The 19,303-nt window shown below is 38.3% G+C and overlaps 1 protein-coding gene across 1 annotated transcript; it reads right to left on the reverse strand.

Annotated features, from left to right (window-relative positions):
* Positions 1-317: 317 nt before the first annotated feature.
* LOC100695353 (synaptotagmin-5) lies at positions 318-12,737 on the reverse strand. The gene is made up of 5 exons (XM_003437684.5): positions 12,345-12,737; positions 9,879-10,879; positions 4,289-4,460; positions 1,555-1,721; positions 318-1,469 (listed from the first exon to the last, which is right to left on the reverse strand). The coding sequence occupies exons 1-5, from the start codon at positions 12,364-12,366 to the stop codon at positions 1,320-1,322; spliced, it is 1,512 nt and encodes a 503-aa protein (XP_003437732.1). The 5' UTR covers positions 12,367-12,737; the 3' UTR covers positions 318-1,319.
* Positions 12,738-19,303: the final 6,566 nt, after the last annotated feature.

Here is a 19,303-nt window from a genome sequence, read left to right on the forward strand (position 1 = left end):
AATGCTCACAATGCCACGCTACAATTGTAGCGTGGCATTGTGAGCATTTACATTCCAACAGTAAAAGCATCTTCACTAAAAGGTAAACATTACAACTCAAAGCCAACATGAAACAACAAGCCTTGTACTGTGACAGTAGGAAAATCCTCACGGACATTGATAATGAGCTAGTATGCACAACGAAACACCTGACATCGTCACAGCTGAATGAAAGTAAGTCACTGTTAACTTTATTATTTAGACCAGTGCGTTTGTGTTATGTTTCTGTATGATCATACCATCAAGAAACAGTTTTATTGATCAATAAGAATCTATTATACTTTGGAAAAAAAATCCTTTATTGTTTTTTTTTTTTAATCCTCTGAAAACATACACAGCTCAGACAAGACAGGTCACCGCAGGCATTCCCATGGTCAGTATACTACACATACAAACACACAATTCCTTGATAAAATTTTATAATTTAAATTTAGATTTTATATATGAGAATGCTCCCAAATGATGTTAATAACTATACATCTTTTTATATATATATATATATACAGCAGTAGTTGTAAAATTGTTCTAGTATCTTTTAATATGAAATTCTTATCAAAAACAGAAGTGGTTTCCTAAGTTTTGTTATTTGCTCCCTAATTTTTTTACTTATCTAATCGTAAGTACTGTAGGTAATCTTATCTATTTAAGATAATGGTTAGTAATAAAAACCATCAAAACAGCTGCTATGGACGGATACTGCACAATAACAGTAAGTCATGCTGCTACAGTCAGACAGAATGGAAAACAGGTCTGAAAAATGTGCAGGTTTTATAATAATTTGCTCTTCATTAATGTTAAATATGCATATACATAATACATAATATGAAAATACAATGTTTAGCTGAATTAAAATCAAAATGTCCCCTCATTTGTAATTCTAGTGGCTATAAGGAAAACTAAATATGTTTCCCTGTTTTTTTCACTAAAAAAAAAATGGAATAAAGGTCAAGAAGTCACAATGGAAAGAATCACAAAAGTAAATGCATGGATTAAAAATATTATTGATACAGAGAAAACAGCTTCACAGCTGTCCTTAAAATATATGTAATGCTTTGGATGCAGATGAGGTGTTATTTCTTTTTTTTTCTTTTTTTTACTTGTACAAGCCTGTCGATGTACATAGAAAATCTAAGTTGTTTATTCCTTGAACATCATGAATAGTTATTATTTAATGATTGTTTTTTGATAATTGGCAGAAATTGTGATCATAGCTATTGAAATCACCCTCACTAGTCAGCAAACTGCGTCCCACGCTGTGTCAGTCATTCACACTCTCACTCTTACAGCGCATCTGACTGGATGGTATGCCAGCGAGTAGTTTCTATTTGCCCTCGACTGCAAATTTCCCTCCAGTGTTTCTGTCCCTCCTCTGAAGCATCAGTGCCAATCAGCACCCGACCCAGAATGCTGCTCTTAGTGTAGAGGCGCCCCTGTAGATAAATCAAGAAAATGAAGATGCGACAGAGATCTCAGAATAATACGATACTGGTTGATGACTTTTGTAGAACTTCCTACCTGCATGACGATGAATTCAAGCACCAGTGGTAGCTGATTTATGTCACCGGGAGGCAGGTCAAACAGGAATGGTGCGTTCCAGATGGGGTTTGGACCACTGGCCCCTTTAGTCTCCTTAGTACCAATTACCTTCCCATCCTGACGCAAGTTAATGACAACATAGTGGTCTGTTGGGATAAAATTACATCCTTAGTTATGATTATAATCAGATTGAATCAGTTTATTAAATTACATTTCCTTTCTAGAAAGGTCAACAAATAAAAAGGAGCAGCAAACATCAGTTACAGGAACATTTTCAGTTGGTGCTAACAAACCAAAGCAACCTCACTGCAGCGCTGTGTTGTTAGATTCACATAAAATGATTTGCAACAGTTTATTTATATCCTTAAAATTCCCTCTGCTCTCCTCTCTTCTCTAACTGTTTCGTATCTGCATGATCACTTATAAATACATAATCTTAATAATCCAGTCAAGCAGACTAATTCGATTTACTAAAACTAAAAGCAATGTGCAATCGTGCATCTGCAAACAGCATTTATATTCACACATTTGACACGGGTGATTTGGTGTTAAAGCTCACAAGAAACACATAACTGACTTTATGCTTCAAAGTGTCAGTTTAGGTTCTTGTTTTTACTTTGACACAATTTCCTACTTCCTCCTCTGCTCTTCAGCGAGGCTTTAAATCGGATGGCACAGACGGGGGGGAAATGACACCAGGGCGATTTGTTCCTAATCTGATTATATAACAAACCAATCAGAGATCCGGTCTGTCTGACCATAGATGGGCAAACAGAAGACAGAACAATAGATCTGTATACTTACAATGTGATAATGGGAAATTTAACCCTTCTCCTTTACTTTGAGGAGATTATGGTTTACTTCAATACACCACTGAGAGATCAGGCAGTACATTTTATTAGTATTTTCTCTGGACTATTAAAATATATGACAAAAAATGTTGTGATTATTATAAGGGTTCACTATCTTTTTGGTCTGTAAATATTTATTGTCCCAGGTTATATCATTTGGAAAATGAGGTGGGCAGTAAAAACATAGACTAAGGCTTCAAAAGTTTACAGTTCATGTGAATCAAAGAGTCCAGCAAAGCACCAAGGCACAGTTTAAATGAAGTGTGATCCCTGGTCCCCATGCCCAAAGTGCTTCACCAGCTTGTCTCACCGACTCCACTGGGGGGGGGACTATGCCTTGGCAAGAGCGAAGCCAGAGGAAACGGGTCTAAATTGGTCCTCTGATGTATTCAATTCGATTCAATTTTATTTATATAACGCCAAATCACAACAACAGTTGCCTCAAGGCGCTTTGATCTGGGTATAGGGACAGAAGACTAATCAGACCATAACCAACCAGGCAGTAGAGTGTGTGTGACTTGTATATTAAAAAATAAAAGCATTTACTTTTGGAGGCAATTACATCTTTTTACTGCTCAGTGCAGATAAAACTATATGCAATTTAGTAAAAATGCAAAATGTATGAAAGGGTTAACAATCCACACTTAACATATAAAATAATGCTCATAACAAACTTGTGAGCTAGCTTTTTTGAGGGTGGGTAGAGTTGTCTTTTTTCCTTTTTATAGCTGACAGATATTATTATCATATGTTTATCATTAAAATCAATCACACATCCGCTCCCTAGATTATCCAACAGCGTTTGGTGAGCTGACGTCTCTACTAGCTGAACAGGTCAAAAGGCAGAGTATGCTCTAGACAGGTTATCAGTCCATCACAGGCATCACACAAGAAACAGACAACCACGCACTCTCACATCCACACCTTAGGCAAATTTATGAGCAGTAAGATCATTATAATTATAATCATGACCAGTGACCAATTGCACTGCATTCCAGTGCACCACTCTGCTGCCTTATTACTAACACAAAATTAATATTACACTATCTAATTATTAGAGAAGTCTTCAGTACTGTGATATTCACAGTGAACCACTGATTATTTAAAAAAAAAAAAAAAAGAAGAACAAGCAGGACAAAATGTTTGTTGCTTTTGGTAATCTTTAGGATTAAACAGATTTAATTTGGGGTCAGCTTTTTGGGAGAAATTTCTCAAAGGTAATACCAAATGCCTACAGAGTAAAAAACATAAAATGCACAAGGTCAGAGGCTTTGATAAAGTAAGCAAATTATACAAAATTATTGTAAAGTGAGGCAGATTACTTCATTGTTTTCACTTGCCTCAAAAATGTAGTTGGGTTAGTTAGTTAGTTAGTTAGTTGGGACACTTTAGTATGAAATTAAAGATGACACAGGTATCTGGCAGAAAACCAGTACTTCACATCCAGAGATAATAATCCATTAACTTGTCAAAGTGCTGCTGTTATTTTGTGGCACCTGACATCAATTAACTGTGAGCTCAGTTATCAAAAGTTTTTTTTTAAATTGGGCTTTATGGAAGGGAATGGCAAAAATAGTCTACTTTATCATTTAGGTATGAGGTTTCTTCCCACAGTCCAAAGACATGCAATTAGTGGTGTTAGTTTTAAATGAACATTCTAAACTGCCCATAGGTATGAATGTCAGAGTGAATGGTTTTCTGTCTCTCTGTGTGAGTCCTACGACAGACGGGCAAAACTGTCAAGGGTGTATCCTGCCTCTCGCCCTATGGTAGCTGGGATAGGCTCTAGCCCTCCTGCGACCCTGATAAGGATGAGCAGAAGAGAATGGATGAATGGATAAAGGTATGAGCATGGTCTTTACCTGGAGCTCCTGGGATCCTTGTAAGCTTGGCCAGATTCTCAGCCTTTCGAACCATCACCTTGATGCGCTGGGCCAGTGTCTGGTACTGCAGCAGGATGAACAGTTGCCCCAAAGCCCGCGGCACGCACACAGAGCTCTTCCTGCGGCCCAGCGTTTCCTGAGAACTCAGACTCTAAGGGTAGAAAGGACAGAAAGACGAAGAGATAGAAATGTGAGGCTTAGGAAGAAAGGAAAAAGTTTTCTTTCACTCAGCAGATGTTTGCTTCATCTGTTTGGGGAACTGTGGATAAAAACCAAGAGAAAGAGGTGATTCAAGCAGTAAAACCAGAAGTACTCATGAATATGCTTCTATAGTGCTATCACTGAGTGACTCGATCAAAGCAGTAAGGCTCAGATCTGTGAAAATCAATGTTTTAGTTCTCAATCAATGGGGTTTGCTGTGAATCATTGCCTGTTAATATAAAGGAACAGGTCAGAAATTTAAATCTGAATGAGTTACTGCAAAACATCATACGGCATCTTGGGTTCACCTGCCAGAGGAACTCAGCAGGGATAAATCTACGTCACTTTTTCAGTCACTTAAATCAAATCATCGATATTAGAGGTTGTCTTTTGTGTGCAGCTGTCATGCTTGAGGATTCCATTTGACCAGTCATCCTTAAACAATAAAGACATCCATACACTGTGAATAGAAACAATAGCTCATCTTTAAATCTGATACAAATTTTAATCTGACATCATGTCAGCTTTCATTAGCTTTCATTGGTTAGGGATTGGTGAGTCACATTCTGCTGTCAAGCTGCTGAGTGTTAGCCCGTCAGCGACTTGCTGATGCTGGGTAGCAGAGTGTGAAGTCAATTTCATTCAACAAGTGAGTTTTGGTTCACTGCCTCTGACTGTCACTAACACTTCACTTCAGAAACTGTCACTCAGTAGCACTGCCTTGTGGGAAGGTTTATCCTTCTTTTTCTTATTTTCTGTCAAACATGTACTGTAGTTAGATCCATACATTTTTGGACAGTGACACAGTTTTGCCTCTCAATGGATCTAACAATTATTTTTTTCTGTTTAGGAATTACAAACATTTTTACACATAGTCCCCCATTTTCAGAGCATAAAAAAAACTGAACAATTGACTGACAAGCAGTTTCAGGGTGCGGTGAGGCATGTCCCCACATTATTGACAAAATAAGCAGACAAAAGATCTGGGATTGATTCTAAGCTAACAGTGCATTTACAGTAGCAGATGTTCTCCGAATATGAAGTTCAAAGAAATATAAGTGCAAGTGAGGTCCATCAAATAAACAACCTGGTGGATTTTTTAAAAATAAGGAATGCACTGGTCATCTGAGCAACACCAAAGATTACACAAGTCAACTAAAATTTAGGCTGAAGTTGGGGATCTTTTTCTGAAATGCCTTATTTCTCTGTCACTACAAGGAAAAAGGCTTGATGCTACCAGCTTTTAACCCCTCCTGGATTACGGTGATATAATTTATACGAACGCCTCTGCTCATTCTCTCCATATTTTGGACTTTTGGACCAATGAACCATCCTGACGGTTCATTGGTATAATTTTATCTATAAATCTATTTGCATACTCGCCTCTTATTTATCAGATTACATGTTACATAAACATTTTAGTCATAGTCTGCAGTCTCAGGACTTCATTACATTCAGTGTTCCATCAGTTTGTGCAGAACTTGGAAAGAACACTTTCTCCTTTTCTGCCTCGTCATCATTGGATACATTGCAGAAGTACTTGCAGCTCTTTCAACTGATTTCACTTATAGACTTTGAAATTATAAATGAATTCCCAGTTCCTAGTGAAAGCTTCATCCTGCTCTAAATGTTTCAGATCAGTTTTTTGTACTCTTGCACTGTGTGATATCATTAGAATATATCCTTAATGTGGTCATTACAGCTCTGGCTGTAAACGTAGCAGTCCCACCCAACTGCTGTTGGCTTTTAAGAAGAGGGTCACCTTATAGAAATCAGTCCCAGTCGGAGATAGAGAAGGATTATTTTGAACTGTGAATTATGCAAAGCTACTATAGCAGAGTCCAAAAATTAAAGAAAACCTGCAGAAGATCATAACACAGTTTCATGACACAACTGGTCTTTTCAAAAAGTATTGGTCATTTTATACTCTGTTTAAAAACAGCTTCCTAAATGTTCAACAAATGTTCATCATCAGTTTGAAGCCATTGGGCTTATGTAGGCCGTCCCTTCAGGAAGCCTACACAATTATTTTTATCAGAATATTTGGAGAAAGAAAATCCTTGAAGTGTAAAATAGAACAGAAGTCTCACAACTCAGGATTACAATATGTGACTTACATTGTTAATGTAAATATGAGATTGTTTGGGAGTCAGTTACATAATCAAGCTTTGCAACTATATTATTGCATAAAAATGTTTAATTTTCTCTGTAATTAAAAAGAATCCCAAAGCAAATTCTTTTCCACCCACAGAATATATTTTACATGAAAACATTGTGTTATGTAATTTTCTGGCTGTGATTTTTGCAAATACACTATGAAAGTCTATTCTTAATTGTAAATCATCTCGAGTTATATAACAAACCGATGCTATGAATCATCCAAAATCTCCAAAAAACAGATGAGACTGAAATATTTTCCTCCAACCTAATTTCTGTGTATAAGTAGGAACAATTGACTGCACATTGATATTCTGTAAGCAAAAACTTATATTATCGGGACATCACACAAAAGTTGCCTCAAGGCACTTTATACAGTAAGGTAAAGTGCTCTTTCACCCACAGGTGTAGTGCTCGCTCACTCGACCGGCCCTCCAAGCTTAGTGACAGACTTGGGAACATCAGGTAGTGCTTATAAGAAAGGAAAAATCTATGTTTTACACCAGTTCAACACTATTAACCTTAAACCTATAAAGTAAAAAGATCACTTTCCATTTGTGAGAGTTTGTATTTTTAACCTTCTTTCAGTAACATGAATGTTTTTTGCCCCAGTAGCTGAAAGGTTATTTGCTATGTAACAAGAAGTTGCATTACATTAAGGGGGAAGTAATAAGTTAATTGTAACAGCTGACTGATGCAGTGATACAATATAATACAATACTTAGATTATTTTGTAGACTTTCTGCATCCTAGTGGGAAATATTAGGTGAAACTCCAACTCTGCAGCTTTCTGCTACTAATGCCAGCTAAGCAAGCAAAACGGTTCTCTGTTTTGTTTATTCGGTTTTTTGTTTGTTTTTCAGAAAGGCATCCTTAATGTTCTTTATTTTTCTCTTCCTATACTCAGTGACTGGAGAAAGTGGAAATTTGCCAGGAACGCTACAGGACTGTGATCTAAAGTGAAAACGAAGAGTGCATTTACATGAAAAAAATCCAAATTTGCAGATCGTCCTGATCACTCCACTTTTGCTTGAACCACTGCCAAGTTCAACCCCTCATTCCCATAAAATGTCAAAATAAGTAAGGCAATGCAGATGAATGATTAGCAATATTTCAGCTGATCCCATTACACTGATTAAGAAAACTGGCCCTTTACTATAAATGCAGAAAATTTCTACAGTTTCCAGTGCACAGTCAATACATAAATGGACTCTTTCAAGAATTGTTCAGATTGCTGAGCAGCTGTGTTTTTTCTAAGTAAACTCCCACTTTGTATGCACACACCTTTGTTCCAGGCAGCTGCTGTTACTAAGAAAGAGGAAGGTAAAGGTGTGTTTATGTGGAGAGTTTGAATCAGGTATAAAGGTGAGAGACTGAGGTGGGTATACCCGGCTGATTGTCACTTTACTGTAAAAAGCAAGTTGGCACACCCCATCAAGAACCCTGCACGTCTTAGTGTGACCTGAAACACTAGGCCCACCTCCCTCTTGTTATTAATGCCTCCTGGCAGAGTATCAGCAGAGCCGCAGAGGCCACAGCGTGGGCACACTGCCCATTTGCTGCACTCTACTTGTTTGCTCTGCAGTGGCGAACAACAGTGTCACCATGACTAACAACAGTGGAAAAACAGGCTAATGGGAGAGCTGATTAGATGCTACATTCCTTCAAGGGAAAACCATGATACGTGTTATTTATGACTGAAGTGTAGTTTTCCTGTCTGTTAAATCAAATGAAAATGGAGACTGAAATTATACTATCAAGTCAATCAAACCAGGGGAACAAAAGTATGGTCAGTGACCCAAAAATCAGTTACAGTCCCACAGAAATAGACAAATCAGAAACATGAGCCTATAGCCCATTAAAAAGCTCAGACGCCTGACGCAGCCCACAGCAGGTCCCTTTTCAATGTGCTGTTGTCCCATTTTTTTTCTTTATGGATTTGACTGAAATTTCCCTGATAAAAATTTTGACTGAGTTAGGGCAGACACAGTACTTTTAATTTAGCTACACATGCAGCATATGTGAGGAACCAACTGCTCTGCAGACTTTGATGTGTCATATCACATCTAATGTTGCTTTTTTTCACTGAAAACAAATGTTCACCCAGGGCTGCTACAATATCTGACTTTCATCACACATATATATTGTAATAACAATATTTTCACAAGATTTACAGAAAATTAATCACACTAAAAATGCAGTTACACTTGAACAGTAAAAATGGCAACTCAATGAACCGATAAAATCTAAAATAGAATTACTTGCAGGAAGCAGTGGAGAGAGTTTATAACTACCCCCTCTAAAATACCGTCACTGATCATGTGCTTACAGTTGTAGTCATGTATCTAAACAATTGGCAGTGGTTTGTTAACTGCCCTAGACTTTGGTGGTTACCAAAATGCCAATCTGGGTAAGTACTTAAGGACACTCCCCACCCAGGTGTCCACCTTTAGCAGGCTGCACTGTCCATTTCCTGCTTGATTATGATTTACAAAATCAACATTAAATTGCATTTAATATGACTGGAGAGCAATAGAACCCATATACTCATTAGGAAATTGTTTACCTATCTTAGTTTGAGTGAGCTATCCAGTATGAAGCTACAGCCACCATCTGGTGGCTGTAGCTTCATACTTTCTAAACAGACACAGGTGGCGAAGAGATATTTTCAGATGTAACTCTTTACTTTGTGCTCTTTATGTCTAATGAAGTTCTAAAGTCCTGAATGTCTCCAAAGGTTGATTCTGTTCATCTGGACATAGCATTTTCAGTGGGAGAAACGTTTCGTCACTCATCCAAGTGACTTCTTCAGTCTCAGCTGACTGCAGGTTTCCCCAATCTTATAAACAGTACATTTGCATAATAACATTTGCATAATGACTGAAACCAGCCCACTGAAGGAAAAAAGTCCTGAATGCTGTTAGGAGATATTTTAACAGTTTTTTTTTCATTTGTTTGGTATTCTTACCAGATAAAGTATTACCACATACTCTCTGTGGTTTTTCACTATGCTCCCTGGTACTGTGCTTTTATTTTAGGTCTCTTTTAATCTCAAGTTCAAGTGTTTAAAGTCACTTTCTACAAGCGTAAGGGTCAGAGAAGCTTTTATGGACAATCTGTTGTGTTTTGGAACTTGCATTCCCACTTTTTTAATTGTAATTGTAATACATATGCCAAACAAATTTCACGATCAAATCATCTCACCATATACCTTTTTCAGCTTGCTCTTAGTTGGGCTGAGCTGTCTGGTGTAGGTAGTAGCAATGTCAGGCTCCCAGTCCAACTTCTCACAAGGCAACTCCACCATCCCCAGCGTAGCCTCTCTTAGACCAGAGAAATCCCTACTGTAGACAACCAGTTTCAAGGTACAGGTCCGCAGCTCTTCCACAGAGCTCACCTGCAGTGCAAAGCTCTGGTTGTGGAGCTCTGGGCTGAGGCTGCGCCGTCGTGAGGATATCTGCTGTGGGGAAGGGCAAAGTGGAGGAAGGCTCGCCCTAACAAACACCCCACTGCGCCTTCGACTGACCCCCAAGAGACCTAGGATGTTGACCACCAGGGTGCCACAAGCAGAAGAGAAGACCACGGAGAAGTGAAGGAGTGCAGCTGGTTTGGGAGGGGAGAGAGAGTTAGAGCCATACTGTGATGGACAAGGCTCTCCCTCCTCCACAGGAGGTCTGACGGCGCCTGCAGTCAGACAACTGCTCTCACTGTAAATAAAATTTTCACCAGTCACAGTGCAGCGCCGGCCGATTGCTCGACGGGATTTAGACACAAAACTCAACCTGGTGAGAGAAGGCAAAGAGGCTCGGCCATGTCTTGGAGGTTTATTGGGTGAACATGGAACTGCAGGAGTGCTGAGGCGCCGCAGTGGAAAAGAAGATCTAGGAGATTTTACCAGGTCAGCTGACCTGGTAGGGCTGGAGTCAAAGGGCAGAGCAGTGAGGTCATCTTCAGAGGGAGAAGAGCTGCTCTTAGAGAAAGGAAATTCTAACACATCCCCATCCAGTTCTTCATATTGCTGTTTCACAATTTGCGTACAGGGAGAAGGAGTCAGTGTCACAGTCACACACTCTGCAGGATGAGGAGACAAAAAAACTGCTTCTTTGTCCTCCAATGAGGCTTTCTTCCTTTTGCGGTAGCAAAGGATGCAGCCAAGAACTAGACAATAGCAGAATACAGCTAGACCCACAGCCAGCAGGATCTGCAAGTGAACTAGAAAAAAGGTATAAATATAAAACATTAATATTATGTCATAAAAATGCAAAAACTCGAAAGGAACAGGAAATCAAAGCACACAGGTATAGATACAGATATTTGAAACGTGAAGCAAATGATTTTGTTTGACTGAAGGCTCAGAAAATTGAAGGCATATTCATTACAAACAAAGTTACTGCAAAACATCATCTTGTTGTGGCTGCATTCTGGAGGATTTCTTATCATGATAACTGTATAATTTATATTGTAGTTGCATTTTTGATCCAAGGGAGCACTGCACTGCTGTAAGATCAATTATTTCTGTTTTTATTTATCTTAGAAGCATCCATGTGTAAAAAATAAAACAGGTTATTGCATACTGTAACATCACCTTTCTTTTGCATCAAATTATTATGATGAGCTAAAAGTCCACTTTGGTGTTTTAAACACCTTTAAAACATGAATGAATATCAAAACAACCACAGACTGAAGCTGTTAAAACAGAGCCCTGATGCTGATTTAATGTCAGATAATGGGATAATGTATTGAGATGACTCATGCATCAAACACACTCGTGGACAGGGCAGTAAGCTTGATTATTGTGAGGTAAACAACCAACAATGCCAACAGTAGTCCGTTACTTGTGTTTTTGAAAGTATTAAGAGTAGGTCCACCATAGTTTTGCTATGAAGAGGTATTACTTACCACAATTATTCACTTATTACATTAAGATGGGATCACAATCAAAGCAAGTGATTGTGATCCCAGATCAATGCAGATCAATTTCAGCCCTGTCAAAGTCCAGGAGCAGGGAGCTCCTCACTCTGCCTCAGTCATGACAGTACAGAGTGGGTGGATGCAGCAGTGATGTTGAAAATTAAAGGCTGATGGGATTGCTCTAAAATATGAGTCAGCCTTACCAGCCAGTGGACATTATTGCCGACCAAGTGATGTAATGGTGAAACCTGAGTAGAGATAAATCAGCATTTAATGCAGATTTTTTTCTTTTTTTAATCCTGAAGGATGTGTGTGCATTTTGATATGGTATGCATCATACGTAATCCTACTCTAAGCATTTTTAAATGGCATGCAAATAAATGAATTAAGATCACTGTATTCCCTAGGTTGTTTTTTTATTGTTATTTATTTTTTTTTACCCTATTTGTTTATCTCGGCATACCAAATTATCTAAAACAACTGCAACCAGGATACGTCCCCATTCTGTTTTTGCAGTTCATGTATCAATGCAAAAACAAACTGATTTTTGCTATTTTTCGTGTTTGAAATCTTTTTAACAGCCATAAGTAGAAAAAACAAACAAACAAGCAAGAAAACAAAAAACAAAAAAAAAACGATGTTATGCTCTGATATTTTTTCCCTGTCTGAAGAATAGACCCTCGGGACTAAGGTACAAATTAAAGCAAACACAGACTGTTCATTAACAAAATTAGTCAAATCTAAAAAGACACGGAACATTTCCTACCTGCCAGCGTGTACTGCGACATGTTCCCACGCCGTTTGGTTTGTGTGTGGAGTCACTGTGAGCGCCGTTTATGAGAGTGGTTCATCGCCAGTGCGCAGGAACCTGAAGCCTGCCAGCCAATAGAGTCATCTTTTATTTCAGTTGCACTGACCATGCATTGTAGGCATAAAAGGTGCTGCCTCCTTACTACAGTTCAGCCAACCGACGTTACTGTTCACTTTACAAATTTGTTCAGCACAGCAGTTAGGTTTATGCTAGATGTCCTGCATGCTAACTGTAACCAAATTAAACGTAAAACAAATGCTCAGGCAGAATATATATATTAAAATTCATGCATGCCTATCAATAGGTCAGATACGGCGTGCTATTGATTGCATCCATCTCTAAGTAACGATCTTCCGTGACAATAGTAAGGGACTGTTTGAAAATTACTGTAAGCTGAAGTCGAAGAAAAAGAGAATGTGCTAAACTAGTTAAAGGTAAATCTTTGAATGTGATTTACTGAAACCCAGTATTTGACATATGCTTTTTTGCAAGACTTAAAAAACTTTTTTTTTTTATCTTAACGGCTTCAATTTTTTTATGTTATAAACCAGCACACCCCAATGACATTGCACTCTGATGGGAGCTCTCTCCATCTGCAGAACACACACACACACACACACACACACACACACACAAAACTGTTCAAGAACAAAACACCTAAGTTGCTGGCTACTACAAATTTCTTATCAAGTCATAGGGATACACAAGAGCATCCCACATGATACCAGAGATTCTGCTGCAAAGATCCTAGTACCAAACATCACAGGACACACCCAGAGGACCATGTGTCCATGCCCAATAAATCTGTACATTATCTGGACACAATATTAGGTAAGTGGGTTTTAATATTGTGGCTAATTAGTGCTATCAGTTGGGCCATCAAATTTTTTTGCAAGTCAGCTGTGAAAAACAGTAGAAATAGCTGCACCAATCCAGATTTATTTGTATATAAACACCCTAACCACATTGAATATTAATCAAACCTGCATTTCCTCCAAGCTACATCTCTATGGTGCCCTGCAACAACACTACACAATGCTACAAGTGACTTTACGTTTACTAAAAAGCTGCTTTTGGTGACAAATCTAGTATATAATGCACTGTGTAGAACTTGCAGGCACTTAGAAGGAGACAGATGCCTTATTTCGAGCTATACACCCCATAATCATCACCACCACTACTACATTCAAAAAAGAAATACAAAATTCAAATTGAACTATAAATAAGACTAAGACTTTTCTTTTCACCCATCTCCACATCGTGTCACACACTTTTAATCTTCAAGAGAGAAAAAACAGTCTGTCCTCAAAATCCTCGGTCTTAGAGAGAAATTATATGCCTGAAAGCAACAATGTCCAGCCATGAACCATGGGTATTGTTGTGCTATAAATACATTTATCTTAAGGCAAAAATGGGCCTTGACGGAAGCTTTATGCTCTTCCAGATTAAAATATTACATATCCTGGAGGGTCACTTTTTCTGAGCTTTTGAAAGGATGAATCAACTATAATATGACTGCAAATGAATAAGATAATATTTTTGTATGTGAAGATTTTAGGGCAACTGTGTATGGTCAGCCTGAAACTAATTATCGGTTATGAAAGAGACTGATATTTGAAACACATTTGCAATAGAAATTAAAGTCTGTGTGTGCATTCATAGTCTAACTGGGAATGTGGATGTGCTTAGAAAAAGATCATAAGATTTTGATCCATCTGGAACTTTGGCAATAGTTCATACCTGACCTCAAAATTGAGCTCAGATTGTCCATTTGGATGTGCTGAGAGGCAACTGCATTAGAGCAAAAACACATTTTTAAATGAAATAATTTTATTGAGCAAAAAATGCCACAGATTATTAAAAAAATATTGACTATCAAATCTTAGCAGTATGCTTAAAAACAACAACAACAAACATTTTAAGGTCAGCCTAATAGACACACACACGCTCACATGGTTTTAGAGGACTTCTCCCTGAAGCAAGAGTGATAGTCAGTTGTGATTATCACAACTGACTATCATACGGGAGAAAAAACACAGTAATCTTATATGCATTTATTTATGATTAACATATTATGGTTCTGAAATATAAACTGATGTGATTACCCATTGGTAAAGTGAGCCTGGGTCTAATACAATAAAATCCTCATTTGCCATGACTTTAGTTGACTTACCTACAAACATTAAGTAGGTAGTAGGTCAAAAAGAATCATAGCACATTCTCCCTGCAGAGAAATACCTGAATAGAGGACAATACAATTTTAATTTTGGCTCACTGTTTCTACTTGGGAATACTTCTCCTTAAAACACACAGACACACACGCACACACACACACAGTTGTATGAAACATCAAGCCCTTCCCATAAGGAGGTAGAGAGAAACAATAAGATGCTACCTAGGATCATTGGGGTTGTCCCCTCAGCTTGTAGAAGAATGGTCTGTCATAGATTACAGACAGACACCCATTCTTTCTATGAAACACTTTGAGTTCCCAAGTGGAGTAAAAAAGCACTATATTTTAACTAAAAACCAGGCAATTTATAATGTATCTAGAATTTAAAGATCAGGCTTAAAACTTTTTTAATAAAGCTTGTACCTCGAACCATCCCTTAGTTTTAGGCTCAAACTGGAACAAGACTTCATGTGATGCACTGAACATTTCTTCTCCACTCACCTCTTTTTACTCCCCACATGTTTATATACCACTGCAACATTAAAGGTTATCTTCTCTTTTCCTTAGTCTGGCTCACTGTGCTCTCTTTTCACAACCAGAATCAGAATCATTGTTTATATACAAATCAAGTATGTGTATATGTACAGATACTTAGCCAAGTGTATATTTACAAGGATCTGGTCTCTGGTTCTCTCTTTGCTCTCGATGTACTAAACAGAATAGACAAACATACAACACATAAGATAGCAACTCAGAAAATAACATATATAGCATTTTTGTATTTATATTTAGATGTGCAGTTGTGCAGAGTGCAAAGGTGTTGGGATAAAGTATGGAATAAATAAGGGCTGGATAACTGGTTACCATATACAGGAGGTAAAATAAGTACTGAACACATCACAAATTTTCAACTTAAAATTGAAGTATATTTGTCAACATTTCCAAAGGTGCTATTGACAGGAAATTCTCACCTGAGGAGAGATATGCAAATAAATCAATCAGTCTTCGAATCCTGAAGGTTTCATGGGCCCCTTCTATGAACTCTAGACTTTTGTTTTTTCAGCCCATTTCAGTTGGATTCAGGCTGGGCCATTCTAGCAGGTATATTTTATTTCTCTGAAACCAGTTGAGAGTTTCTTTGGCTGTGCGTTTGGGATCATTGTCTTGCTGAAATGTCCACCCTCACTTTCATCTTCATCATCCTGGTACGTCGTAGCATATCTTTATCGAGATCCTCACACCATGATGTGCACATCACCCCCAAAATACCATACCAATATGTTTGACCTCCAAACATGGTGTGCATTATGGCATCCAAAGAGTTGAATTCTGGTCTCATGTCTCCAGACTATATTCTCCCAGTGTTTCAAAGGCTTGTCCAAATGTTGTTCAGTAAACTTTAAACACACATAAACATGCTTTTTCTTTAGCAATGGAGTCTTGCATGTTGAGCGTGCAAACAGGCCATGGTGCATGCATTTAAAGTTTGAGGGCATTGCTTACTTTCTGTGAAACAACTGCAACTGCTGACTCCAGGTCTTTCTGTTACCCTTGGCTCTTGAACAACTCTTCTGATCATTCTTTTCACTCCTCTGTCTGAAATCTTGCAGGAGCACCCTGTCATTGCCAGTTTGGTGAAATTATGTTCTTTCCAATTCTAGATTATGGCCCCAGCAGAACTCACTGGAACCTTCAGCACAAGTTGGGAGTTCGCCTTGTAACTGGAAGGTTGCCGGTTCGAGCCCCCGGCTTGGACAGTCTCGGTCGTTGTGTCCTTGGGCAAGACACTTCACCCGTTGCCTACTCGTGGTGGTCAGAGGGCCCGGTGGCACCAGTGTCCGGCAGCCTCGCCTCTGTCAGTGCGCCCCAGGGTGGCTGTGGCTACAATGTAGCTTGCCATCACCAGTGTGTGAATGGGTGGATGACTGGTTGTGTAAAGCGCTTTGGGGTCCTTAGGGACTAGTAAAGCGCTATACAAATACAGGCCATTTACCATTTTAGAAATTCTTCTGTAACCAATTCCATCACTATTTTTGCAACAAAAGATTACAAAGTTCCTGCGAGAGCTCATTGTCAACCCACCATAAGATGTTTTTTGTGACACCTGGGTAATGAGATACGTTATTAATTTGCACTAAGTGGCAGGATTTCTTTCTAATCACTGATAGATTTGAGCTGGTGTCATGATTTCCAATGACTTTTTGGGTCTCCCTTTCCTTTTTTCCCTGTGTCATTTCTTATTTTTACGACTAACTTAATTTATGAACATCTATGGTTTGATTTCTTTGAATGTTCGGGTTGGATGGGTGGTAATTTCATGTCAATAGCACCCTTAGAAATATATTTACTTAGAAAATTAGTGACATTATTATAATGTATTTTTAATCACTGTATCCAGTATTTTTGCTTTCACTACTATGTTGAAAGTTGGTGGTTGGTTTTCATACTGAGACAATAAAACTAATGAAAATGAGATTTTGTCTTTTTGGATGTTATGGCTGTTTCAACTCACGTGCTCTCCTGCAGGCCTTTATTTTTACCTGACAAATGCAAGCTCCTTCTCAAAATCTAAAGCATAGCAAGTCTCAGCCTGGGAATTTTTAAGTGATTGGTTGTGATGCACACGCAGGACATAAAACAAAGGCTCTATCTCCTGTTCAGAGCTGCCAATCTACCGGTGTGCATTTACAGGAAAATGTTTGGTGATTAAATGGTCAGCTCATGTGCCGAGCATTTTCACTCGTCCTTGGTCAACTTCCACTGGGTGTTGGTCTGCCATCCACCATTTCAGCCGCCTGCTCTGATTAGTAACTGCAGAAAGTCTTCAGCACATGCTGCAGCAGCATTTACATTAGGACTGACCTCCTTCCAGTAAGAACTGCAGTCTAAATGGTAAATGGTAAATGGCCTGTATTTGTATAGCGCTTTACTAGTCCCTAAGGACCCCAAAGCGCTTTACACATCCAGTCATCCACCCATTCACGCACACATTCACACACTGGTGATGGCAAGCTACGTTGTAGCCACAGCCACCCTGGGGCGCACTGACAGAGGCAAGTCTAGTTCTTGGTTGAAGATGCAAACCCGCATACACTACTGTATAGTCAATAAATCCTGCTTAATTTAAGACTTTTAGTGCAATTATAAAGATCAGTCATAACATTTTTACCACCACTATGACACTTAAACTCTTTCAGCCAGTTTTGCACACATTCCTCTGCATGAGAAAATATTTTGTGTGACCTTAAAGGAAACGCTGTTGCTAAAGTAACAGTTAATGGGCATCCACATAATAATGAGAACTCTTATAACTCACCTGAATAAAAATAACGTAACTGGTGCAGCTATTTTTTTTATCTAAAGTCTAGAAAGTGTTTAATTTGAATTGCAGATGAATAATCACATGATCATTCACTGCCATCTGCTGGAGATTTATGTTCTCTACACGATAGATGGTAACCTTCATATTGGTATACAATATTGTCTATAACACCTGTCTCAGAAACGAAGAGGACTGAAATATTCAAATATTTAATGCCACAAAGAAAAAAAATACACACATCAGGTGTGATGAAGAAAGGGATGTGTAAGAAGTACCGCAAGCTATCCATATCTGAGGCCTTGGAAGCTATGAAGTGAAGACTTAAAGTCTTGGCTAGCCACTTTAAGAGAGATAGAAGAGAGAGAAACCAGAAGAATAAAACAGATAATTCCACTGAACCATTCAAGGTGTACTCTCAGTGGGAACAATTTGAGAACATCCCCATCAAAGCTGTAGAAGGAGCAATACTAGAAGTGCATATGGGAGGAGGATGCAACACATAACAATCATATACCAAGTGAGTACTTGAGCAACTGGAGTTCTTTTTAAGACAAGGAGTCACCTCCTGCAAGTTATAACGAATGCATGTTTAAGACAATTTCCACATTGTGTGTATTATAGTCTGTTAGTGAAGTGGGTTTGTTGAAAGCCTCCTGACCTTTTTTACACTCTTGCAGACTGGCTCTGGATAACTGTTTTTGTAATTGGATTGCACTTTGTCAAGCCGCTACCCTAAGACCTGTCCAACTTGGGTGTCCCACCTGAAGACTATGCTTCTGCTGATCTATCTCTTAGGGTCACTGACACAGCAAACCCCATGACCACGTTAAGGAGGCAAACCCTCAGGGGTTTTCCCCTCATCAGATTATAACAACTAAAAACATGACATTTACCTCAACTGGATGACCTATATCAAATATATTCAAACCCAACAATAACACTTCTCACTATTGCCAATATTAACAAAACTAAAAAGGGTGAGCCAAGTTATTTAAAAAAGGTAAATTCACCAAGTCAAGAAAAATAAAAAATAAAAATACAATAAAAAATAAATACAATAAAGAATGAAATAAATGATCCATCCAGATCTTTGCAACCAACAAAATAATATTTATCTTAATTGGATGGCCTAATTCTCAAATAAATTTGCAAATTAAAGTAGGAATAAAATAAGACCTCTCATTATAGCCAGATTTACAAAACAAAAAAGGGTTGGCATAGTAATTTAAAAAAACAAAAACAATTCACTATGTCTACTAATTTGTACAACACAACAGATTTAGAACGGAACATTCGAACTTTTTTCTTCTTTTTTTCTTATTTTAAGGTTGCTTATTTTACAAGGAACTGAACTCTGTTTGGAACTGAACTGCTCTCACACAATGCTGAAGACACACCAATTACCCGCAGCTCAACCAG

The sequence above is a fragment of the Oreochromis niloticus genome, linkage group LG1, assembly GCF_001858045.2.
Source record: "Oreochromis niloticus isolate F11D_XX linkage group LG1, O_niloticus_UMD_NMBU, whole genome shotgun sequence".
Lineage (NCBI taxonomy): Eukaryota > Metazoa > Chordata > Actinopteri > Cichliformes > Cichlidae > Oreochromis > Oreochromis niloticus.